The sequence below is a fragment of the Cuculus canorus genome, chromosome 25 (assembly GCF_017976375.1).
Source record: "Cuculus canorus isolate bCucCan1 chromosome 25, bCucCan1.pri, whole genome shotgun sequence".
In the NCBI taxonomy this organism is placed as follows: Eukaryota; Metazoa; Chordata; class Aves; order Cuculiformes; family Cuculidae; genus Cuculus; species Cuculus canorus.
This window is the reverse complement of record NC_071425.1, coordinates 2,775,708-2,801,167: the sequence shown is the minus strand read 5'-3', so window position 1 is coordinate 2,801,167 and position 25,460 is coordinate 2,775,708. Positions and strand designations below refer to the sequence as shown.

Sequence of the window (25,460 nt, the reverse complement as noted above, 5' to 3'; positions counted from 1 at the left end):
GGAGGGGAATCGCAGCCTGGTGGGGCGCGGCTGGCGGCACTCGCGCCCAGATCAGTGGGAAGCGCTCTGCCCAGTGTCACAGCCCAGGGGACAAAGGCTTATTTATCTTCCCAACAAGCCGGGCAAGGGTGGCACAGCGCCCACAGGGCCACCGCCCTGCTCTGACGCGTGCCCGGGCACGGCATCCCCCTCGCCAGCCCCAAACTCACATTGGGGGACACGAGTCGTTGCTCTCACCCCTCTGCTGGCGAAGGGCAAAGACCCTTCCAGCGCTGGGTTGGGGGTCCTCGGGGTCCCCTCCCTGCTCCCCCCACTGGGTATAGAGGTGCTGGATGGATCCAGCATTCCCAGTAGCTCCGGGAGTGTCGGTGTGACCCTGGCAGTGGCTGGCGCTGCGAGGGCTGCGGGGAGGTGCAGGGGGTACCGAGGTGGGGAGCAGGGGCACAAGGTGGGATAGGGGGGTGGGATGCAGGGATAAAGAGGTGGGAAGTGTGGGAACAAGTAGAGATACAGAGGTGAGATGGAAGGATATAGAGGTGGGATGCAAGAATACAGGGATAGAGGGGTGGGATGAGGGATATAGAGGTGGGAAGGTGGGATATAGAGGTGGGAAGGTGGGATATAGAGGTGGGAAGGTGGGATAAGAGGGGTGGGATGCAGGGATAAAGAGGTGGGAAGTGGGGGAACAAGTGGGGATGCAGAGGTGGGATGCAGGGATACAAAGGTGGGAAGGTGGGATAGAAGGGTGGGATGCAGGGATAAAAAAGTGGGAAATGGGGGAACAAGTAGGGATGCAGAGGTGAGATGCAAGGATACAGAAGTGGGATGCAAGAATACAGAGATGGGATGCAGGGATACGAAGGTGGGATAGAGGGGTGGGGTGTAGGGATAAAGAGGTGGGAAGTATGGGAACAAGTAGGGATACAGAGGTGAGATGCAAGGATATAGAGGTGGGATGCAAGGATACAGAGGTGAGATGCAAGGATATAGAGGTGGGATGTAAGAATCCAGAGGTGGGATGCAGGGATACAGAGGTGGGAAGCTGGGATAGAGGGGTGGGATGCAGGGATAAAGAGGTGGGGGAACAAGTAGGGTTACAGAGGTGAGATGCAAGGATATAGAGGTGGGAAGCAGGGGCACAAGCAAGGATGCAGAGGAAGGACACAGGCACAAGCAGGGATGCAGAGGTGGGAAGCAGGAGTGTAAGCCTGTGGGATTCTGTGCATTAAGACCCAGAAGACAGCACTGCGCTTCCCTGACTCCTCTGATCTCAAGCAATAAGGAACATCAAGGACTTTTTTGGCTGTCATCTCAGCTGTGCTGTGTGCTGCCATGCCCTGCTCTGCCATGCCACATGCCCCTTTCGCTCTTGTGCTGTGAGGGCTCTCGCTGTGCTTCAGATCCCTCGCTCTGGACACAGGGATGAAATCCAGTTTCCTTGCAGAGAGGGAGCTCTGTCCCTTGCCCTTCTCCAAAGCTGCGATTTCCCAACTGAACCAGCGCCTGCAGCCAGATGTGGCAAAGGACCATACAGGGGCTGATGGTGAGGGCTGCAGGATGTGTCCCCTTTACCCCTGTCCCCAAATCTGGGGAGCAGGAGGCCTGGAGATCCCCGCTGTGAGCTGGGATGTGCTCTGGTGCCACTCATTGATTGTTTAGGTGCTGGGTGACGGAGGCTTCGCTTGGGGCTGGTGGGAGCGGGTGAGCTGGGACGCGGCAGCAGCACCCGGCTGGACCAGTCTGGTCAGGGACTGGGGTGACACAGGCTGCTGTCAGCCGAGCCCTTCCCCAACGCCTCTTGCTGCCGCTGCTGGGCTCCTGCCTCAGTTTCCCCACGCAGGCTGCGCGGAGCCCCTTCCTGGGAGGTGATGCTCCAGAGTCAGACCCTGCCTCACTTCTGCTGCAATGCCAGCTCCGTGCCAGCACCCATTGATGCGGATGGTGTAGGCGATGCAGGGGTGGCCCATGCAGTCCCTTGGCATGGCTACAGGAGGGCTCTTGCTGCAGCTTGGCCAGGCAGGAGCAGGCAGGAGCAGACAGGACAAGTGGGCAGGTGGGCAGGGGGCAACCCTGAGACCCTACCCATGGCTGTGGCCCCTCCTGGCACGGTGCTGACCCCTGAGCAAGCCATACCCCCCATGAGATTGAGACGCCTGCAGCCCACGGGCAATGCTGGAGCTGTGTGTGGAGAGATTGGCACTGCCCTGTGGGGGGATGACATGCACGGCTGAGGCCGTGGGGGTCCCAGCTCCCTCGTAGGGGTCCCAGCACCCTATGTGCACATTGTGGCATGGGATAGGGCTCCTCAGGGCTGAGGCCGTGTGGGTCCCAGCTCCCTCGTAGGGGTGCCAGCACCCTCCGTGCACATTGTGGCATGGGATAGGGCTCCTCAGGGCTGAGGCCATGGGGGTCCCAGCTCCCTCGCAGGGGTCCTGGCTCCCTGTTTTGGCCCTGGGGGTCTTCACAGTCCACGTGCACATTATAGTGTAGGAGGGGACCTCGCCATAGCAAGGCAATGGGGGTCCCAGGACCCCACAATTGCCCTGGGAGAGGTGTTTGCACCCCATGTGCACATCATAGTGTAGGAGGGGACCTCGCAGAGCAGTAGCAATAGGGGTCTCAGGACCTCACACCTTCCCTGAGGGGTCTTTGCACCCCATGTGCACATTCTAGTGTGGAAGGGGATGGGGGTCCAAGACAATGGGGTCCCAGCTTCCTTGCAGGGGTCCCAGGACCCCACACCTGCCCTCGGGGAGGGGTTCTTCGCACTCCACGTGCACATCACAGCGTGGGAGTGGGGGCTCCGCGCTCCTCCCACCGAGTCCCCGAACCCCGCAGCTCTCGGGGACCCCCGCACCCCACGCACGTGCCCGAGGGTCCCCGCACCCCACGGATCCCCGGGGTCCCTCCGCCCCACCCCTGCTCGCAGGAGGATCCCTGGCCCCGCCCCTCCCCGTGACGTCACCCAGGTGCTCCCCTCCCCGCCGCGCCCTTCCCCGCCCACCGCCTGGTCCCCGCCCACCTCGCCCCGCTGTCCAATCACCTCCCGTCTGGGGGCGGGGTTGCCGCGCCCCCACCAATGGCGAGCGGATAAACACGTCCGGCGGGGGCGGGGCTAGGCGAGCCGCGGGGGCTGACGGGCGTGCGGGCGGACCAATCAGCGACGCGGCTGCGCGGAGGGGGCGGGGCTCGCGCTGGGCGGGGCGCGCGCGGGGCGCTGATCGCCTTTTGTTCGGGCAGGAGCGGGGCGGGCGGCAGAGAGCGCGCAGGGGGCGGCGGGGCAGGTGAGAGCGGCGGCACCGGCAGGAACCGGCGGTCCAGGGTGGGCGGGGCTGCGAGGGACCGCGACGAACCGGGTGACCGGGATGAGCAGCGCCGGGGACGGGCGGGGCAGGGGGGAAACCGGGGGAGAGCAGAGTGCCCGGGCGGGGCAGCACCGGGAAGAACCGGGGCGAGCCGGGTGCTCGGGCGGGGCAGCACCGGGAAGAACCGGGAGGAGCCTGGTGCCCGGGCAGGGCAGCACCTTGAAGAACCGGGGGGGGAGCCGAGTGCTCGGGCGGGGCAGCACCGGGAAGAACCGGGGAGAGCCCGGTGCCCGGGCGGGGCAGCACCGGGAAGAACCGGGGAGGAGCCGAGTGTTCGGGCGGGGCAGCACCGGGAAGAGCCTGGGGGAACCAGGTGCTCGGGCTGGGCAGCGCCTGGAGGAACCGGGAACCACCGGGTGCCCGGGCTGGGCAGCACCGGGAAGAACCGGGGGAAACCGTGTGCCTGGGATGGGTAGAACCGAGGGGAACCGGGAGGCACCGGGTGCCCGGGCTGGGCAGCACCGGTAACGGGCGGGGCTGGGAGGGGAGGAACCGGAGGGGCCCCGGTTGTCCGGACAGGGCAGCGGCGGACGGGGCGAGGCGGTGTCGGGTGTCCGGGCTGGGCAGGGCTCCCCGCGGGCAGCGGAGCCGGGAGCGCGGCTTGTCCCGCCGGGGGGGCTGAGACGAACGTGAAAGAACCGGCCGGGTGGGTCCCCGGGGCGAGACCCTGCGGGGCGCCCCTGCCCCGGGCTGCGCTGGACCCGGCTCTCCCTCCGTTTGCACTTTATCCCCCCCCCGCCCCGTCACCTCGATCCTCTTCCTCGTTTGCAGGTCGGTGTCCCCCTGCCGATGTCCCCGCACCCCCCTTTTGGAGGTGGGACCCCCCTGCCTGTGTGCCTGCTCCCCCTTTTTGGAGGTCGAACCCCCCTGCCTGTGTCCCTGCTCCCCCCTTTTGGAGGTGGGACCCCCCTGCCTGTGTCCCTGCTCCCTTCTTTTGAGGTCGAACCCCCCTGCCTGTGTCCCTGCTCCCCACTTTTGGAGGTCGAACCCCCCTGCCTGTGTCCCTGCTCCCCTCTTCTGGAGGTGGGACCCCCCTGCCTGTGTCCCTGCTCCCCCATTTTGGAGGTTGAACCCCCTTGCCTGCATCCCTGCTCCCCACTTTTGGAAGTGGGACCCCCCTGCCTGTGTCCCTGCTCCCCTCTTCTGGAGGTGGGACCCCCCTGCCTGTGTCCTTGCTCCCCCCTTTTGGAGGTCGAACCCCCCCACACGCCTGTATCTCCACTCCCCATCTCCCTCCTCCCCTATTTGGAGGTGGGACCCCCCTGCCTGTGTCCCTGATCCCCCCTTTTGGAAGTGGGACCCCCCTGCCTGTGTCCCTGATCCCCCTTTTTGGAAGTGGGACCCCCTGCCTGTGTCCCTGCCCCCCCTTTTGGAGGTCGAACCCCCGCAGCCTATATCTCCACTCCCCCCATTTAGAGATCGGACCCCCTCCCCATCTCCGTCCCCCCCCATTTGCAGGTCGGACCCCCCTGCCTGTGTCCCTGCTCCCCCTCATTTGGAGGTCAGACCCTCCCAACCTGTGTCCCCACTCCCCCTATTTGCAGGTGGGGTCTCTCCTGCCCGTGTCCCCACACCCCAGTGCCAGGTGGTGGCTTTGTCCCCGTCACCGCCCGGGTGCGCTCGGGCAAGGCGTCAGGGTGGTGACAGGGCAGCGGGTGAGCCCTTGGCAAGCTGCTCGCCCAGGTGGCCACGGGGCTCCTGCGGAGACTGGGGCTGCTTGATGCCGTAGCTGGGATGCCACGAGTCATACCTGGTGGCCCAATGGTGCCAAGGAGCCCTCGCCGCAGCCCCTTGGCGCTGCCATCCCTGCCCTTCGCCTTCCTCCGGGTTTGCAAAGTGCTTTCCCAAGCTGCGTAGCTGGAAATCCAAAGAGATTGAGAAGGAATTGGGGTGACCGGAGATCGGGAAGGAATTGGGGGAGCCTGGTGGCACCCAGGTAACCCCACCATGGGTGGAAGAATGTTGTTATTCATGTTGCTCGGAGTGTGGGGTTCCTACATCCACACCGGGAGCGAAACTCGGCTGCCTTTTTGTCTGCTGTTTGGAGAGGAGAGAGCACTTTTAATTGCATTAGCTGAGCGATGAGCTTAATTAATCAGGTTTACAGCACAGATGAAAGGATAATGCTGAGACGTTGCTGGGAGTTGCCCGGAGAGGGAGAACGTAGGCTGCGTGTGAGCAACTTGGAGAGACATTTGTGCCATGAAAGGAGCGTGTGTCAGCGCCGGGAGGGCACAGTCCTGGGTGACCTGAGCTGCTGTTGTCCCCATGTGGACATGAAGAAAGCAGTTTGCACCCACTCTTGCTGGGCAGCATCATCTCTCCACCCCTCTTGGCTTTCCAGCGACGATGTTGGGGTACCTGGGTGACCCCTTTGTATTGGGTGATGCTCCCTGTTGGCTTTCCCATGCCAGAAGCACAGGAGGAGCTGGCGCTGCCCCATAACCCATCCGGATCTGCTCGCTGCGGTGGCTGCACCTCCTGCTCCAGCCCCCGTCCCTCTGGTTTTGGCGCGGGTACCACTTGCCAGCCCCGACACCCGGCAGTCTCGCATCCGCCTGCCATCGGGCTGGCGGGGAGCCGTGGGCGAAGCATCTCCCTGCCAGCTGCCGCGGGGCTGGAGCGGTGCCGGGGGCGTTCGCTCGGGGCTGGCAGCCGCATCCCGGCGGGCACAGTGCCTGCGGGGTCTGCTCCTGGTCCTGCTCTTGGGGGGGGAGAAATGGGCGTCCAGCCTGATCGTGCTGTCCGGCAATGGGACTGGAGAGATTTTAGCATCCCTTTCCGTGTCTTTGTCAGTTTTATCAGAGTTGCCTGCGTGGTACCCAGTGAAACAGTGTTTGCACGTCTGAAACCTGTAATCGTTCATCGCTTTGGAGGATTTCCATAAAGCATCATGAAAAACCCATTTTACTGCTAATTTGGCTTAAACAATTTGGCTTTCAGGAAGGGAATGCGCAGAGCTCCTGGCCTCAGCGGCTGAGGGGTATTTTCCCCTCCTGGGTTGGCTCCTGCATGGGTGCTGGGGGAGCCGTGGGTCCCCAATGCTTGGGGACTTGCGGGGTGTTGGGATAAAGGTGGGGCGGCTTCCAGACAATGGCGTTTACGGTCTATTGTCTGATTGATGTGGCGTGTCGCTGGCTTCAGGAAGCGCGTGCGTTCCCGGTGGGACCAAACTGGGCTGCTGGGGGCTCCGCTAGGGCTGGGCATGCAAGGATTTGTTCAGCATCCCCGTGCCTGGAGCCTCGATCACCTCGGCGGTGCAGGAGACTTGGGGCTTGGCTGCAGCTGGGAACCTCGGAGGATTTCCCCTCTGGTCCCAGTATTCCGGTGTAATATCCAGTGCTGTCCTAATCCCATTAAGTCTCCCCTTTGTTTTCCCCCACCTGAAGTCTTTAATCAGCTCTCCCAGGTCACTGTGGTGCAGCTGCACAGCTCCTTCAGCTGAGGCTGTTCCTGTGACGGTGGCTTCCCTTCAAGGCTGCGGTTTGGTGTGGGAGCATTTGATGGGCTTTGGCTTTTTTATCGCGCTTGCAGATCGCCGGGCTTTAAGACGGCAGATGCTGCCGCTCACAGATGGCAGAGCCTTCGGGAGCAGAGCTGCCCTCGGCCCCGCTTTGCAGGCTGGAGGAGTGGAGCTTCTTTGTAGAGAACTTGCACAACTTTAATTGCAGCATCTGTACCGAGGCTTGCGCGAGTCTGAAAGGTTTCAATTAGACTGGCTTCTAATTAACTGGAGTTAAAAAGAAATTTAATTTCCATTAAAACAGCACAAGCCTAGCTTGGATTTTAGCGTTTACCTTGATTTCAGCGGGTGCTTTCCCACCCAGACGGGAGGTGTGGGGCACCCAGCGTCACCCAAAGCTGGGATTTGGGTGGTGGCTCTCCAGGTGGTGATCCTCAATCCCATGAGAGCCTCAGGTTGGTCTGTGAGGATTGCAGCAGCTGGGATGGCAGCTCCAGAGAACACCAGGGCTGCATTGGTGCCGTGAATCGCCGTCGCATTCTCCACTTTGGGAGGGTTGCGTTTACCCCTCTTCCCCATGGACATTGATGAAGTGGTGGAGGACATCAAGGGCGTGAAGGTGCAGACAATCTCTCTCCAAAGAAGCCTTAAAACTTGACCCAAGCAGCTAAACACCACGTCTGTGCTTAAACTGCGCTGACTCTGGAGCTGCACAGGTCCCTCCATGGGTAGAGCTCCTCAACCCTTCCGCTTCCCACCTCTGGTGCGGGAATGCTGCGCAGCCACATGGAGAAATGAAGATGTTTCTAATTAGTCAGAGGTTTGAAATACCCTTCTAAATATGCCAGCCCTGATGGGTTTTGCTGCAGCTGCTGACAGGCCTAGAGGCATTCCGACACGCCTCGGTCGCTCGACTCCCAAATTGCTTTTGCAAACAGAGCAGGAGCCTCGTGCTGTGGTGGTTCGGGCTCGTTGGGCAGCGTGGTGACGTCTGTCCTCGTTTAAACCGAGCGAGTCCTTGGGCTCCTTCCAGAGAGCCAGAGCTGTTAGGTTGAGGTGGGATGCTTGGTGTTTTCCAACTCTCCCAGAGATCAAACCCACCGGAGGCTGTGAAGGTGAGTGAGCGGCTCCTGAAGGAGCCACGCTGCCCACTCCAGTGCTGGTGGGAAGGGTGGACCTCATGGTATGGGATGTGCCATGGTCCTGCGTGGATTTGGAGATGGGGTGGTGGCTGGTGAGGGAGAGACCTTTGCCTGCCGTAAGGAGCCGTAATCGCTGTGACGTGCGGGCAGAGCCCTGGTGACAAATCATTAACTTGCTCCGACAGGCCGGGTGTTGACGAGTGTTGGTGATAATTTCTTGTGAAGCATCTGAACTTTACAGATGTAATGCGGTTGGATGGAGAAATTAAGCCCCGTGTCCCTCCCCGCTGCCTCGACTCCTCCAGCAGCGTCGGAGCCAGGTGGCAAAATCCTATGTTTCCGGGCACTGAAAAGAGCTGGGAACAGTCTGCGAGCCTCAAAGCCTAAATTTAAAGCCTGCAGTTACCATATTCTTAAAGGACAACTTGTTCTTTGTGAACTTTAAAAGAAAATAATGATGATTTATTTTTTTTTTACTTATCCAGATGGAGTTATTGTGTTTAATTGCACCATGCCAGTTCTTTCCGTGGACAAGTAGGAAGTTCCCCTCTTTCCCAGCAGTGTTTCTAATGAGATCACCAAACTTTAATTGAGGAGCGGATGTGCCCGCGTGGGTCCTCCTCATCCTGGAATCTCCATGGATCTCTGTGGAATCTGTGCCAGCGAGCAGGGATGTGGGGAGGGGAGGTGGGCAGTAGGAGACCCCATGATGGGTCTTTGGAGTGTGACAAGTCCCATGTTCAGTTCTGGAGTCCTCAGCACAGGAAGGACATGGATCTGTTGGAGTGAGTCCAAAGGATGCCATGGAGATAATCTGAGGGCTGGAGCACCTCCTGCATGAGGATGGGTTGGGAGAGTTGAGGTTGTTCAGCCTGGAGAAGAGAAGGCTCCAGGGAGAGCAGCTTCCAGGACTGAAAGGGGCTCCAGGAAAGCTGGGGAGCGGCTCTTGATCAGGGAGCGCAGGGACAGGATGAGGCGGAATGGTGTTCAGCTGAAAGAGGGGAGATTGAGATAAGATCTTAGGAAGAAATGTTTTGCTGTGAGGGTGGAAAGTCCCTGGTCCAGGTTGCCCCATCCCTGGAGGGGTTCAAGGCCAGGTTGGATGGGGCTTGGAGCAACCGGATCCAGTGGGAGGTGTCCCTGCGCATGACAGGGGATGCGACTGGATAGGCTTTGAGGTCCTCTCCAAGCCAAACCATTCCATGATGTCCTTGAGGTCCTGCTGTGGGTTTTGCCCGCTGTGGGCAGAGCTGGCCGGGCACGACACAAGAGCTGTGAGCTGGGAAGCTGATCCTAAATCGAGGCCCCTGGATCTGTGCCAGTGCCCAACAGTGGTGTTCTTGGGAAGCAGGGAGGTAATGCTGGGTGAGCTGTTGGGGCCGTGCAGGGCATGGTGTGGGCAGCAGGGCTCCCTGGGGAAGCCCAAGCTCTTGGCACAGCTGCCCTTCCGTGTGCTGCAGGAGAGTGGGTGTCGTGCCCAGCATTGTGTGTGCTCTTGCAGCCGGAGAGCGCTTGACGGATATTACCTTGTCATTTTGTGATGTGAAGCGCCAAAATATTACAGCCTAGACTCGGAGTGTGCTGGAGCTGTCAGGAGCTGTTAAGTCGGGTGAAGATGAGGTTTTTCCAGGCTCAGGGAACGTGCTTTGCTTTGACTGAGAGCATCAGCTGAGCAGAGCTGGTCGTGGTTGAGATGCTGCCGCCAGGAACGTGGTCTGGTTGATGTAGCACCCCTGAACAGCCGGAGCAGGGGCTTCACACAGGGCTTTTGGCAGCTCAAACTTCACCTCATCATTATCAGCTGAAAAAGAAATAGGATTTTAGAGCTTCCTCCAGTGAGCCCAGTTTTGAAGAGTGGCTCTTGCACCCCTTGCCGCTCTTTCCGAGTGACTTGAAGTTGTTGGAGCTGGTGGGGTGGCTGGAAGCTGCTCAGGAGGTGCAAATGCTGATGAACAAAGCCTATCGGGTTCTTTGTGTGCAGGGCTGGGGCATCCTCCTGGTACAGCCTGCTCTCTAACGAGAGGCCGAGGCTGGTTGCCTGTCTCTTCCTCATTAAACTTCAAGCCGCTCTCCTTCCCCTTTGAATTCTTCCACTTATCTTCACTAAAGCTCCATTGAAAGGGCTCATGGCAGCCAGGATCTGACTCTAACGCTTCCCATTGATGCTGGTGAGGTCTTGAAAAGCTCCTTTCTCTGCCTCCTCCTGCTGTGCGTTCCTGCGAGGGATCCTCTTCAAAACCACTGAAGCTTTTGTACAGTGTTGGCTCTGTGGCAGCATCTGCGGAAGCTTCGTTAGCTGCTGCTCCGGCTTCGTTAGCTGTCGGTGCGATAATGTCGCTGCTGGATGCCTCTGGGCAGGAGTTTGCAGGCAGTGGGAACTTCAGGGTGCACTGAGCCCTCGGTGCCGTTGCCGTGTGAGAGCATCACTGCTGTCAAGGCTGCTCTGCCCTAGTCTCACTGTCTCAGCGAGCGGTCACTAATCCTTAGGCTTCTCCAAGTGGGTGGGGAGGACGGGAGATCGCTTGCGTGTAGCGTAAGTGCTTTCTAAAATAGAGTCTTTTCTTGCATTGCATTTATTGAATTGCTTTAACTGCCTCTTTCCCTTTCTTAAAAGCCTCAGTGACTGTAATTGCAATCACTCGTACACTTCCCGCAGCCGAGCTCATCCCCTTACTTACACGCTTTGGCTCCCGAGTGGGGGCACCTCCAGTGCTGTTGCTCTCTGTTCCTTCCAGGAAGGATGTGTGCAGGGATGGGGCTCTCTGGAGGGCTGTGGCAGCCCTTTCTGCCACTGCTTTGGGCTGCGCAGCACAGGCTGGAGCCACCGACCCCCAGGTCTGGGTGCTTGCTCCTGGGGAGCCCCCGCCTGGGATTTGGGATCACAGAGTCACGGAATGGTTTGGGTTGGAAAGGACCTCAAAGCCCATCCAGTTCCAACCTCCTGCCACGGGCAGGGACACCTCCCACTGGATCCGGTTGCTCCAAGCCCCATCCAACCTGGCCTTGAACCCCTCCAGGGATGGGGCAGCCACCACTGCTCTGGGCAACCTGGGCCAGGACCTCCCCACCCTCACAGCAAAACATTTCTCCCTAAGATCTCAGCTCAATCTCCCCTTTTTCAGCTGAAAACCATTCCCCCTCATCCTGTCCCTGCACTCCCTGAGCAAGAGCTCAGCCCCAGATGTGGGGATGCTCTGTGCCCTCTTCCTGCTCTCTTAGGTGTCACCTCTCAAGAAGTCCCTCTTGTTTTTTCTCACGGCTTCCCTGTGCCTGTTTTGGGCAGCTCAGCTCTCTGTGTGTCGGCTGTGTCCTGCCTGCGTGAGGCCGAAGGCTTCTCCCGGCTGCCAGAGGGAAGGGCTGGTCAGACCCAGGGCTGCGTGTCAGCTGGAGACTTCCTCTGCAGACGATGTCCCAGGGGGTGATGCTGCCTGGCCGCTGATCAAATGGCTCTGGGGGCGGATGAGCTGCTGGCTGGTGCCTTGCCGCCGCGGGAGCTTCCTCTGCCTTCTCCGGCGTTCCTGGCTGCCCAAAGTGGTGGGAGAGGGATTAACCTTCTCCTGGCTCTTGCTTGCGCAAGGGTTGGCTGAAGCCCCATCTCCTGTGAGTGAAGCCCCCTGCGTGGCTTGGTCCGATCCCCATTGTGGTGCTCGGGGCAGGTCTTCCCCAAAACCTGCTGTCCCATCTCTAGGATCCTCTACACCTGCCTCCTCCTTCCCTGGGCTTCTCTCGTGGCTCGTGGGTCCTGTTTCTCTGAGGTCGTGGCTCTGCAGGCAGGGAGCTTGGTGGTACCGCTCTATCCTTGCTGTGCTTTGCTTGATAACAACCCGATGGGAGGAGATAAGAGCAGGGCTCGGAGCACTTGTCCAACTGTACCAACAAACCTGGTTGTGGAGAGGGCTGGAGGTCCACCTAAGCATCCCCCATGCTCATGGCTGACCCCTCCAGGGCAGGTATTTTTCCAGATATGCCCCACATCATAGAATGGTTTGGGTTGGAAGGGACCTTAAAGATCATCTCCTGCATTAACATCTCTCTCTCCTGTGTTATCTGCTGCCCTCTCCTTTGCTGCTGGCGGAGATCATAGATCCTGCCCCACTGCAGCCACGCACCCCCCAAAGCGTTGCAGGGCAGCAGCTCCTGTTGAAGGTGAACCCAGGGATAACGAGCATCCCCTACCCTGGCGGCCGTCTGTCCCACTTTGATCCCGCTGAGGAGGAGGGAGGACATCTGAGGACAGAGCCCAGCCATGCGGATAGGGGAGAAGCTCATGTCTGTCCCTCCGTGAGTGATGAGCAGCGAGTGCTTGACACAGGGTTCAGAAAATGTCACTGCTTGCTGCTGGAGCGTCTGGCATTTGCTCCACTGGCCCTGTCACCTCGGGTGCCACCGGCCTTGCTGGCTGCCCATGGTGGTGAGCAAAGCCCTCGGGGGCTGTGACAGAGCGATGCTCCAGGGGAAGGATCATAGAATGGTTTGAGCTGGAAAGGACCTCAAAGCCCATCCAGTTCCACCCTCTGCCATGGGCAGGGACACCTCCCACTGGATCCGGGTGCTCCAAGCCCCATCCAACGTTGCCTTGAACCCCTCCAGGGATGGGGCAGCCACCACTGCTCTGGGCAACCTGTTCCAGGGCCTCCTCACCCTCACAGTGACACCTTTCTCCCTAAGGTCTCATTTCAGTCTCCCCTCTTTCAGCTCAGAACCGTTCCCCCCTCATCCTATCCCTGCCCTCCCTGATCCAGAGCTCCTCCCCAGCTTTCCTGGAGCCCCTCTCAGTGCTGGAAGCTGCTCTGAGGTCTCCCCGCAGCCATCTCTTCTCCAGGCTGAACAACCCCAACTCTCAGCCTGTCCTTGGATGGGAGGTGCTCCAGCACTTGGATCATCTTCATGACCTCTGGACTCGTGGGTGGGTGCTGTGTTTAACGAGGTACCTGTGGTCCTGTCTGGGGCTGGAGAGTCTCCAGGCTGTGAGATGCCCATCCCTGGTGGTTCCCTCTTCCCTCGCTGTAGGGTGCTGAGCTCAGATGAGGTTTAATGCCTTGCTCATTAGCTTGGACCTGCTTAGATCTTGTCTGGAGCTGATCGCGCAGAGCTCGTGTCTGGACTCTGACAAGCTTTCCTGGCTTTTGATGTCTCTGGGGTGCCAGCGGTGCAGACGGAGCGGGTGTCGGGGGGTGGCTCATGCATGCATAATGCTGGGCACTGCGAGAAGCCCGTGTCTGAGCTGAACTCACAGAGGTTTGAGAAATTAAGTGCCTGTCGAAAGCCTGTAAATTGTAGAGCGGCTGTTACCAGTTGACTGAAGGTGTGGGTGGCACCAGCCCCTCCTGCCCACCCCAGCCTGCTGCTGCTTGGGGGCCCTGTTGCAGCTGGGGTGGGGGCTTGGGTCTTTACTCCCCCTCTGTGGTGTGGGGACCTTTCCCACTTGTGGTTCTGCTCTCCCTTTGTCTATCCCCATCCACGTGCTGATGTCCCTCCTGCTTTCCCACCCTTGATTCTGCTCTCCCCTTGTCCATCACCAACCATGTGCTGGTGTCCCTCCTGCTTTCCCACTTGTGGTTCTGCTCTTCCCTTGTCCATCCCAATCCATGTGCTGGTGTCCCTCCTGCCGGGGCTCTGGGCTGGCGGATGGCTCATCCCAGCTCCTACACTGCTGCGCTTCCTTGGGTGCAATTTGGCATTACTTTTGTTGGGCTTCCCAACGCAATTTGGCAGCTTTCCCACAACAGCTGGGATGATCCAGCTGGGAGAACTTGCTCTCCCAGACACCAGTGCCGCAGCTCATGGATACACTCAGGTGGAGTGTGGCACCAGGGCACTCCCAGCTCAGCGCAGGGGCTCTCCCAGCCGAACCCTGCTCTGGCATGGGGTGGAGAGAAGAGCCGGGCTTGCCCCCGGCGCCGTGTGTCACGCACCAAACGGAAACCCTACTCCTTCCTCCATCCTGCTGTGGGAATGCTTTGCCCCTGATGGCCTCCATTAGTGGGTCCCTCTCCTGCTCCCTTATAAACATGCATTATGCACAACCCATTAAAGCCTGAGCAGTACTTGGGCTGCGGATTGCTGCCTGACAGCTCAAAAAATATCAAATTGACAGAAGCAGTGCCCTGCAGTGGCTCCAGGAAGGTGACTGGGAGAGGATGGAGACCACAATGGGATGCAGGATGCAACCAGTAGGGGAGATGAGAGCTTGGCAGGGCTCCTGCTTCCCACCGAGCCACTGCTCGCTGGGAGTGAGTGTTTGTGCCTGTGCTGGGATCCTGCCCTGCGCTGCTCGCAAGGGCTTGGCTGCTCCTTGGGAACAGCCGGCAGCGCTGGGGCGAGCCGTGCCAAGCCCATGCGCGCCGTGCCTTGCCAGGCTGCCCCGCGTAAGCCGCGTCCTCGGCCACCACCCAACGCCCTGACTCAGCCGCCGGCGTGGCGGGGGGCTCATCCGCTGCTCCCCTTGCTCTCCCGAGCAGGGTGCTGGGGTCCGAGGCTGCCTCACCAGCCTGGTTGGTCCCGGTGAGCCCCGAGCTGTGCTGGCTGCTGGAGCGGAGCCAGGGGCGCGTGGCCACCCTGGTCCAGCTCGCTGCATGAATCAGTGCTGGTGGAGGTGGTAATTACGTCTCTGTTTGGAAGCGTGGTTGCTGCTGCACCCAGCAGCTGCTCCCTTTGCCTCTTATCGCTTCTGAAACTCTGACTCATCCCCACTCCTGCGCAGCCTCCTGCGCGCTGGACGAAGGGGCTGGAACCCCAGCGGGTGCCTGGGTGGTGGGTCAGCAGCAACAAGGCTGCCTTCATTCCTCCATCCCTCCTCTCCTGGCTGTGCTTGGGGGCTGGATGTGGGGCTGGTGACTTCCAGCCCTGCGGCACCTGCCTGCCTCGCTGAGCTCAGGGGTTAATCCACGAGGCATCCTCCCTCGTCCTGCATCCCTCAATTAAAGACAAGGGAAACCCAGCCCTGCTCCAAAGCAACCTTGGCTGCTTTGTCCTGAGGTTTGGGATGTGCTGGGCTGCCCTGTCCCGGCGCTGAGCTGTGACGATGTGGTGCTCAGCACAGCATGGAGAGCACCCACAGGAGAGCCGAGCCGGTGGCTTTGCCTGGTTATTTTTAGGTGTTTTTAGGAGTGTCTCAGAGGGCTTCTAAAATGGTTTGTTTTATTCTTAGAGCTCCAGCCTTGTGGCTGTCACCAGCTCTCTGCTCAGGTCCTGTCTCTGGAAACTGGTCTTTCAAAGCCTATGGGGTGGGGGGTCCTGCCTGTGGGGTCTCCCTACGTCGGGCAAAGCCTGCTCTCAAAGCCTTTACGAGGCGGTGAGACGTGGCGCTGCGTGGCAGGTGCTGGCTGACGTCTCAGCCAGCCGTGCGCGGTCTGCACCGGTTGGAGCCGTGGTTCATGTCTGAACACGAGCAAGAAAGTGCTGAGCTTTGGGTTCGTCATCCCGGTGCCGCCTTTCATCTCGCGTGGGGGAGGAGGGCAGATAGCAATCTGCTCCGGCTGCTCGTGGGCTGCGCAGGGGCCGGCTGCCACGCCGGGGGCTGCCACAGGGTCTGGTGCGGGAGGGTGCTGCAGCGGTCGGGGCTCTACAGAGCTGGAACTTCTCTCCTTCCTGACCCGCAGAGCAGCCATGGAGGTGATGAACATGATGGAGCAGCCGATCAAGGTGACGGAGTGGCAGCAAACCTACACCTACGACTCAGGCATCCACTCCGGCGTCAACACCCAGGTGCCCTCGGTCAGCAGCAAGTGCCTCGGGGACGATGATGAGGTCTACGGGAAGCAGTACACCATCAAGAAGACGACCACCACAAGCTACTGCCAAGGAGGGAGTCAGAGCCAGAGCCAAGCGCAAGGTAGGAACTACGGGGCTGGGCACGTCCATGAGCTCAGCTGCTTAGCTTCTACCTTCTTCCACCTTTCCCATGAGCTCTACTCCTTCTGGGCACTCCTCCACGCCGCCTTCCACACCCTGGGAGTTGTTGCTGCCTAAAATATGCTCCTTCCTGTCCTCCTTCCCCATGCCAAGAGGCTCTTGCGTAGGGGCGGAGTGCAGCCAGCCCGCAGGAGTGCTGAGCTGTGCGCACACATTTGAGCGTTCCGGTGGGTTGGCTCCGGATAGGAACAGCTGATCCTGGCCCACGGATCAGCCGTCTGCTCTGCTGCCTGTCTGCCTGCTCGGGAAACCTGTCTCAGTGTGGCTGGCAGAGCTGCCAGCGTGTGCCGTCACGCCCCGCCGGCCAGCCTGTCTTCTCCCACTGCTGCGAGGGTGAAGCAGGTGGAGGCGCAGCCCCCAAAGCTAAAGGAGGAGATGCTTCCTGTGGCTTTAGTCCTTAAAAGAGGGCTGGTTTGCTCCACTCACTTCTGCGATTCCCCTGTCAGCCCTGGAAAGTTTAATCGTTGGCTCCTCAGGGCTGGCAGAGCCCTGCGGAGAGGTTCAAGCCTTCCTGAGCCCCACTCGCTCCCTCTGCGCAGAGGTGGGGCCCATGAGTGGCTGCTCAGCATCTCTGCCCCTTGAGTCATGCTCGTCCCAGCATCCTCAGCAGGAAAGGCCTCCGTGTCCTCCTAATCCCCAATACCAACTAGTCCCAAGTTGCAAATATCCTTAATTTTTTTTAATTAATAGGCTCTGTGTGACAACTGCTTAATCACGCTGCCTAATTGAGCGTTGTCTTATCTCTGTGCCGCCGTATCTGTTTACACTTTGAAGCCCCGGCTCCTTGCAGAGCGTGCTGGGACTGCTGACGTTGCTGGTGGCGTTGCGCTGAGCTCTTGCTCAGCTAATTGAAATTGGAAAGCAGGGTTGGGAGTGCTCCTCGGAGAGAGCTTGTGTCTAACGCTGCCTCCTCATTTACCCCAGCTGCAGACATGGAGGCTCAGCTGGCCATGACCCGTGCCCAGCGTGTCCGGGCTGCCATGTACCCCGAGACGGTGGAGGACCGTTCCCTGCTCATCACCACGCAGCTTGAGGGGCAGCAGACCAACGTGCAGCGCCTGGCAGAGCCCTCGCAGATGCTGAAATCGGCTATCGTGCACCTCATCAACTACCAGGACGACGCAGAGCTGGCCACCCGCGCCATCCCAGAGCTCACTAAGCTGCTCAACGATGAGGACCCGGTAAGGAAGCCTGGTTTGATGTGTGTCCTTAGGCTTTCAGCTCTCAGGCTTGCAGGGTGCAATTCCCTCGCCGCGGCCACACAGCTGGACTCCCATCCTCACGGGGCTCCGCGTGTCCACTCCTTCCTCTTGACAAAGCTCTGTGGTCCCCTCCACCCTCCGAGAGGACAGAGCCCACCTCTGTCTTCTGACAGCCTGTCCTTGCTGCGCAGACGTGGCTCTCCTGCCCTGGCTTTGCACAGACCTGGAGTGCTTTTTTGGTAGCTTTTGGTGCTCCAGCCCTCGCTTGACCCATCTCTGAGCTCGTCTGTGCTCTGTGGACCTGACCGCGTGCTGCCCGTCGCTGCCAACTGCAGCGCAGCTCCTGGAGCATCGTGAATGAGCGTTGATAAAAATAGCAATTCTCGCCCGTGCTGGCTCTGCCGCTGCAGCGCTGCCCTGCCTGGCACGATGCGCTCGCAGCCCAGAAAGTCAGCCGTGTCCTGGGTTGCATCCGAAGCAGTGGGACCAGCAGGAGAAGGGAGAGGATTCTGCCCCTCTGCTCTGCTCTGGTGAGACCCCACCTGGAACCCTCAGCACAAGACGATCCAGTTGGAGCAAGTCCAGAGGTCGCCACAGAGATGATGTGAGGGCTGGAGCACCTCCCGTACATGGACGTGCTGAGAGAGTTGGGGTTGTTTAGTCTGGAGAAGAGAAGGGTCTAGGGAGACCTTAAGCAGCTTCCAGTACTAAAAGGGGCTCCAGGAAAGCTGAGGAGGGGATTTTGATCAGGGAGGGCAGGAACAGGACGAGGGACAACTGTTTTCATCTGAAAGAGAAGAGATTGAGATGAGATCTTAGGAAGAAATTCTTCATGATGAGGGTTGCCCAGAGCAGTGGTGGCTGCCCCATCCCTGGAGGGGTTCCAGGCCAGGTTGGATGGGGCTTGGAGCAACCGGATCCAGTGGGAGGTGTCCCTGCCCCTGGCATGGGGTGGAACTGGATGGGCTTTGAGGTCCCTTCCAACCCAAACCATTCCATGTTTCTGTGTTTCTATGATGCGCGGCAGCCGTGGGCTCGCTCTCACCTGGCAGAGTGGGATCCCTCCTGTCCTGGCTGTGATGGGCACCACTGGGACCCTCTCCCACCTGTTGGCTTCTCTCCCCTCTCAGGTGGTTGTCAGCAAAGCGGCTATGATTGTCAACCAACTCTCCAAGAAGGAGGCATCGCGCCGTGCCCTGATGCAGTCACCCCAGATCGTGGCAGCCGTGGTTCGCACCATGCAGAGCACCAGCGACCTGGACACTGCCCGCTGCACCACCAGCATCCTGCACAACCTCTCGCACCACCGCGAGGGCCTCCTCTCCATCTTCAAGTCCGGTGGCATCCCAGCTCTTGTCAGGATGCTGAGGTACAAGGATGCTGGCAGGGGGTCCTGAGGCAGAGCCAAGCGGTTCCTCCTGGTCTGGGGGCACAGGAGGGGAGGCCTCCTGCTGCCTCTGGATGTGGGTCCTCCTTCTGCTCACACCAAAACAAGGGAGTGGAGTCCTTGAGCCATTTAGCCTGCGAAAGCCTCAGGGGTTTGCTGGATTTAGAGCCTTCGTGGGGGCAGGAGAAGGGGAGCGTTTTCCCACGCTACTTCGTCCGTGGAGATGGTGCTCAGGCTCTGCTCTGCTCCTAGGAGAAGACATCCCTTCCCCAAGGGCCAACTCATGTCACCATGGCCTTGCAGTGGGTCCTGCCGAAGGGTGCAGGGTGGGAGCTGAGGCTGAGGGCAGCCCGGTGAGCCCAGAGGCAGCTGCTTGTGCTGATGTGGCTCTGTGCCGCCTGCCTGCAGCTCGCCGGTCGAGTCGGTCCTCTTCTATGCCATCACCACCCTGCACAACCTGCTGCTCTACCAGGAAGGGGCCAAGATGGCTGTGCGCTTGGCCGATGGCCTGCAGAAGATGGTTCCCCTGCTGAACAAGAACAACCCTAAGTTCCTGGCTATCACCACCGATTGCCTTCAGCTCCTCGCCTACGGGAACCAGGAGAGCAAGGTGGGCACAGGGAGCCTGGCTGGCCGCGTGGTGTGGGGTCCTGCTGGAGGGAGGGCAGAAGGAGGGTGGTTGCTCAACCTTGCTTCTCGCAGACAGAAGCCTGGGAGACAGGGGTGGGAGCTCCCACATCTCTGCCCGTGTGCCCTCCGGCCACAGCCGGCAGCAGAGCTGTTGTGCTGTCTGCAACGCTGCCGCATCCGACCTCTTGCAGGTGAAGCATCCCTGAAAGCACAGACTGTCCCAGTCTGACGGGTAGATCGTCTCGGCTGGGTTTCTCCCTCTGCTGCTCCGGGCAATGCCTCTATCTTTGTTCTTTGGCTGCTCCTCTCCTCCTATGCATGAGTCAGCTTTGGTCCCTGGACCTGCTCTGGCGTCGGCTGCGTTGGTGCCCATCCTAACCATGGCATGAGGCGAGGGACCCTGGTGCTGGGGTGGCTGGGGGTGACCCGAAACACTCCTACGTGCCAAAGGGTTGGACCTCCTGCCTGACTTGGATGGGGCTTTGAGCAACCGGATCCACTGGGAGGTGTCCCTGCCTGTGGCAGGGGGTTGGAACTGGATGGGCTTTGAGGTCCCTTCCAACCCAAACCATTCCAGGATTCTATGACCTGGAATGAGCTGGAGAAACCAGAGTGGTGGCCTTCACAGCCCAGAGCTGCTGCACACCCCGACCCTGCCTCTTCTGTCTTGCAGCTGATTATTTTGGCCAACGGAGGACCCCAGGCCCTGGTGCAGATCATGCGCAGCTACAACTATGAGAAACTGCTCTGGACCACGAGCCGGGTGCTCAAGGTGCTGTCGGTGTGTCCCAGCAACAAGCCCGCTATCGTTGAAGCTGGTAAGAGGGGCTGGGACCTGTGGTGGAGAGGAGAACAGGAGGAGAATGGTGGTGTCAGGGTGATGAAGCTGAGGGTGCCGTCTCACAGCTGATGTACGAGACAGGCAGGTGCCTTGCACAGCCAGGTGAAACCACTTGCACGGAGCCTGGTTCCTCGCTCTGAAAGGCTGCTGAGATGCTTTCCTGGCACCATGCATGGGCAGGATCTGGTCTAGCTGGCCGAGTGGGAGCTGTCTTCCTCAACCACATTTAGCCTCTGCTAGGACATGAGGCTGGATCATGCGTTGGAGACATTGTTTTGGTGGTGCTCAACCCACACTCACCGCGCAGACTCAATCCCTCCCTTCTCTCTGCTGGGGCAGCTTTGGGTGTTCGCATACAGGCTGGTGTCTCCTTCCTTGGCAGGTGGCATGCAGGCGTTGGGCAAGCACCTGACCAGCTCCAGCCCCAGGCTGGTCCAGAACTGTCTCTGGACCCTGCGGAACCTCTCTGATGTGGCCACCAAACAGGTGAGTCTGTGAAACCTGAGTTGTGCTTAAATACAGGCTTCTCCATACCAGCTGCTATGCTGCCCCTCGCCCTCTGCTCATGCCAGACTGACTCCAAAGCGAACTCCTTGTGCCATTTCCCAGCGCTGTGAGCAGCGTGTGTGCCTGGTAGAGCGAGAGAACATCTGACTGCACCTAAGGGGTGCACCAGGGGTTTGCTTGGTGTTTGGGAGGCTCCTGCCAGCCGGCTGCCAGTGCTCGTGCCACGTCCCTGGCAGGGAGCCGAGGCCACCAGCAGTTGCTCAGCAGGACATCGCTGCTTGCTTTGACTCCGGGAGCCGCTGGCAGCCTGCCCTGGCCGCCGGCTCGGCTCCTTCCCCAGCGAGGGAGCTGCCGCTAGGTCAGAGTTGCCATCGAGGCGGTTGTGCCCATGGGGTTGAGGCAGCTGGTGCGAGTGTGACCCTGAGCTCCGCTCCGGGGCTGTTTTTTCCCAGCCCCTTGCAGCCTCCTGATGCATTCCCCATCTGCTGGGGCCGCCTCTCCGTGCAGATTAGCGCCTGATGCAGCGTGGAAACTATTTGGGCTGGCGTGTAACCATCCTCTCCGGATGGAGGGGGAGACAAGGCCATGGTGCTTTTAACTCCTTCCTGCCCTGCTGCTGGCTGCCTGCCGGCATGGCTGGGACCGGGGTCACCCCGGGATCGCTCCGAGAGCGCTGGCGGATGAATTGTCTGCACTTCCCGGCGGAGAAAAGCTGCTGGAGACATTAAACCCTAAGTAAAGTTGCACATGTCAAGAACCCCTGTTGCTCAAGAGAAGCAGTTCTGGTTGCAGGGGGACGGGAAAGGCACAGTGTGGGAGGCGCAAACGCTGCCTCTGCACCATCGCTGCCTGTTCTGGCCTGTGTGGAGCTGAGCAGGGGGTACTGGGGGACAGGAAAGGTGCAGTGTGGGAGGCGCAAATGCTGCCTCTGCACCATCGCTGCCTGTTCTGGCCCTTGTGGGGCTGAGCGAGGGGTGCTGGGGGCGCAGGAGCCACAGCAAAGGGGGTGTGAGCTCCGGCGAGGGCCACCACACCAGCCTGGGGCTCCAGGGGAGGGGGTGTCAGGGCTGGGAGGAAGAGTACGACTGGATGCTCTGTGATGGCAGGAGCTGTTCTCGCGGGAGGAGGATCCTCTCCTCCAAGGCCTGGCGTTCGACCCATCCCAGCGGAGCAGCCCTGGCTCCCCACAGCCCGGCTGCAGCCACGGTAGGGCTGGTCCAACCTCCTGTCCCCACCCTTGTAGGAGGGCCTGGATGGTGTCCTCAAGATCCTGGTGAACCAGCTGAGCTCCGACGATGTGAATGTGCTGACCTGTGCCACCGGCACCCTCTCCAACCTGACCTGCAACAACAGCAAGAACAAGACCCTGGTGACGCAGTCGAACGGGGTGGAGGCTCTGATCCACACCATCCTGCGGGCAGGAGACAAGGAGGACATCACCGAGCCGGCTGTCTGCGCTCTCCGGCACCTCACCAGCCGGCATCCCGAGGCTGAGATGGCACAGAACTCAGTGCGGCTCAACTACGGCATCCCTGCTATCGTCAAGCTCCTTAACCAGCCCAACCAGTGGCCACTGGTCAAGGTAAGGGGCTGGAGGGGTGTTGGGGGCTGGAGGAAGCCAAAGGTTGGGCTTGAGCGAGCGTCTGGCTGCTGTCCCGTGGTGGGACACGCTGTCTGCAGCTGGTGCTGTGCATGGAGCGATGTTGGGCTGCTGCCACTGCAGCCTTGCTCCCGTTGAGCCACATCCTTGGTGGAAGCTAATGGAGGAAATGGCTCGTGCCGGCTGCTCGGCTGAAATCAATACTTGCCCCGGCCTCCCTCGCTGGGATGAGGATGGATCCGGTGTGGGAGGGACGTAAAGTCAGCCTGCACCACAGAGGGGGATGGGGTGGGACAGGCAAGGAGAGGAGGGCCCGGCTGGAGGGTCCCATGGGGAGCACATGCTGCTGTGATCCGTGGTTGAGATGAAGCTCTCCATGCCTTCTTCTCTCCTCCAGGCTACCATAGGCCTGATCCGCAACCTGGCCCTGTGCCCGGCCAACCATGCCCCGCTCCAGGAGGCCGCCGTCATCCCCCGCCTGGTCCAGCTGCTGGTCAAGGCTCACCAGGATGCCCAACGGCACGTAGCAGCCGGCACGCAGCAGCCCTACACGGTGAGTCCCCTCTTTCTGCTCCTGGCACCCCAAAAGGCGACCTGTGCCCACCTCCAGCTCAGGATGGTCGTGCCCTGGTGTGCGGCACGCCGGCTGCTCCAGGGTCCCCGCTGAGCGCTTGTCTCTTGGCAGGATGGAGTGAAGATGGAAGAGATTGTGGAGGGATGCACGGGGGCACTGCACATCCTCGCCCGGGACCCCATGAACCGCATGGAGATCTTCCGCCTCAACACCATCCCTCTCTTTGTGCAGGTCAGGAGCTGGAAGGACATGGGGGTTACACTTGGCCACCTCCCTCCTGGCCAGCACAAGCCCAGGGCCAGGGAGCCACGGAGCTCGGCTGGCGGCGCCTGTGCGTGTCAGACCACGTCAGGAGCATGCCAGCTCCTCGCTGAGTGTTTCCCGTTGTTGCTAATCTCTCCTGACAGCTCCTTTACTCGCCAGTGGAGAACATCCAGCGCGTCGCGGCTGGTGTGCTCTGCGAGCTGGCCCAGGACAAGGAGGCAGCAGATGCCATTGATGCCGAGGGGGCCTCGGCGCCCCTGATGGAGCTGCTGCACTCCAGGAATGAGGGGACGGGTGAGCGCTGCTGTCCCAGGCCCTGTGCCGAGGACTCTGTGCCTCTTGGCATTGCCCCAGCTGCAGCTGCTCTGAGGCTTCTGGTGTTTCAGTGCCCTTTGGCACCAGAGCTGAGGCTGCTGCTCTTCTCCTGCAGCCACCTACGCGGCCGCCGTGCTCTTCCGAATCTCAGAGGACAAGAACCCCGACTACAGGAAGCGTGTCTCGGTGGAGCTCACCAACTCCCTCTTCAAGCACGACCCGGCAGCCTGGGAGGCGGTGAGCATATCCTGCTGGGCATGGAGACAAGTCCTTTGTGCCTGAGGAAATTGGGACCTTTTGGAATGGCCCCATCCTGCCTCCAAAATTTGGCACCACCGCCTCGGAGCGGAGCTCGGATGGGAGCACCTGGCAAACCAAGGGGAGGCGGGGGTGGAGGGGTTGTGGCCTCAGCTCCCGAGCAGCGCTGGATTGTGGTACCCGACACCTGGGATGGGGCTGGCATCAGGCACACGTGTGTCCCCCCCCTCTTCAACAGTGTCTCCTTCTTTTGTAGGCTCAGAGCATGATCCCCATCAACGAGCCGTACTCAGATGGTGAGTACGGTAGCAGCTCTTCCTGCAGGGTCTGGTGGGGTGGATGCTTTGTCTCACCAAAGCCAGGATGGTTTAAATCCCTCAGTGCCAACCTGTCGCCCACCTCGGGATGCTCTGCTCCCTGGGGAGCGCCTGCAGCCGCTTCCCTGTGTGCCTGGGCTGGCCCGGTGGCTTGGGCCAAGTGGGTGGTGGATGGTCCTTGTATCCTTCGCTGCCCTGAGCCAGGGGACCTGGAGGGGTGGCTGAGGTCTGGACGAGGTTCTTGGTGGGAGCTGAGGTTGCCACGTCCCTTTCCCTGCAGAGCTGGACCCCGGCTACCGCCCCATGTACTCGGGTGACATCCCCCTGGACCCCATCGACATGCACATGGACATGGATGGGGACTACCCCATGGACGCCTACAGCGACGGCGTCCGAGCGCCCTTCGCTGACCATATGCTCGCCTAACCCGCCCCGCAGCTCCCGCACCAGGTACTCGCTGCGTGGACCCAGGGTGACGGCGCACTCCGCCCTGGAGCGGGGTGGGTGGCTGAGGAGGCAGGGATGGTGCTGCCAGGGGGTCTCCAGCGCTGCTGCGGGTTTGTGCCCCCGTCACCCCGCGGGTTCAGGGGGGCTCTGGTCTCTTCCAAACCCATTCCCTGGTGGAGTAACAGGAGCTCTCTCCTGCCGCGCGCAGGTGTTTTCTCCGTACAGAAGAGGGTGGCCCCAGAGCTGAGCATTCGCAAGAAGGACTTGGGAGACAGAAGTGCCTGAGAAGACAAACTTTTCCATTCCCACCAGAGGTTTTATTTTTCCATTTTCCTTTCTTTGCTGTGGGTCTGTGGAGAAAGTCCTTCCTCCTGGGACTGCTTCGAGCACCTACTGCCGCATCCAGCATCCAAGATACTGTTTCAGAAGCTTTAAAACACACAAACCCTGCACCATTAGCGACCTTTCATTGGCAAAATAGTCTTTTCTATGAATATATATTTCTTTTTTTATTTTTAATATGGTGCCAACGGCTTTGGCCGTCTTTTAAGTTTGTGCTTTCTGACTTCCCCACTCTTTGTTCTGCGTGTTAGTGTTCTAGGAAAGGAATCTAACGCGGGAAAACCCTTTGCTTTCTGCGAGCTCAAATGTAATCAGGCCAATCCAAAGCTTGCTGAAAACAAAGGGGACCGTGTCCCAGGACCTTCGTTTTAGCCATCGGGATGTCTGTGGTTTAATTCTTTCCGATCAGCCGTTGGGGAGCTGACTTTGTGTACCTGCCTGTCCTACCAGTACCCATAGAGGAGTGACTCCAGCATTAGGAACCGAGTCCTTGTACCGATCTCTGTTGCACATTTTAACCCGTTTCCCTTCTTTTTGGTGAGTGGTGTGTTTCCGTCCCCTCCTCCCTTATCTAACACATTTTATAAAGAGGCTCTAGATCCGATGGTGGGTTTAACGCTTCCGTCGGAAAGGGATGGACAGTTACCGGAGCGTGGTTCAGAAATGGAAGATTTTATTATTTCTCTAAGTTGTTTTTGTATAGACCAAAGCAAAGAATAAAATAACCCCCCCAGCCTCGTGTTGCCCTAAGCCTGTTCTTCTCTCAGCTGGGGAAGGTCAGGGAGTCCCTTGGGGTGGCCAAGGTGAAGGTGCCCATCGCCATCCTTGGGCCAAGTATTGGTGCATCTCTCCTGTGGGACTGGACGGCATCGGATGAGGTCGTTCCATGCTC

The 25,460-nt window shown here is 60.0% G+C and overlaps 2 protein-coding genes across 2 annotated transcripts; one reads left to right on the top strand and one right to left on the bottom strand.

Moving 5' to 3' along the window:
- Positions 1–3,039: 3,039 nt before the first annotated feature.
- Positions 3,040–15,580, bottom strand: LOC128854463 (collagen alpha-4(IV) chain-like). Its single transcript, XM_054088018.1, has 5 exons — positions 15,228–15,580; positions 14,326–14,498; positions 5,886–6,069; positions 5,116–5,222; positions 3,040–3,842 (listed from the first exon to the last, which is right to left on the bottom strand). The coding sequence occupies exons 1-5, from the start codon at positions 15,578–15,580 to the stop codon at positions 3,040–3,042; spliced, it is 1,620 nt and encodes a 539-aa protein (XP_053943993.1).
- JUP (junction plakoglobin) lies at positions 3,199–25,303 on the top strand. The gene is made up of 15 exons (XM_054088548.1): positions 3,199–3,284; positions 15,572–15,804; positions 16,809–17,065; positions 18,217–18,455; positions 18,882–19,083; positions 19,777–19,921; positions 20,327–20,430; positions 21,695–22,033; positions 22,449–22,604; positions 22,737–22,856; positions 23,033–23,183; positions 23,320–23,441; positions 23,719–23,758; positions 24,060–24,229; positions 24,435–25,303. The coding sequence occupies exons 2-14, from the start codon at positions 15,579–15,581 to the stop codon at positions 24,203–24,205; spliced, it is 2,247 nt and encodes a 748-aa protein (XP_053944523.1). The 5' UTR covers positions 3,199–3,284; positions 15,572–15,578; the 3' UTR covers positions 24,206–24,229; positions 24,435–25,303.
- The last annotated feature ends 157 nt before the right edge of the window (positions 25,304–25,460 follow it).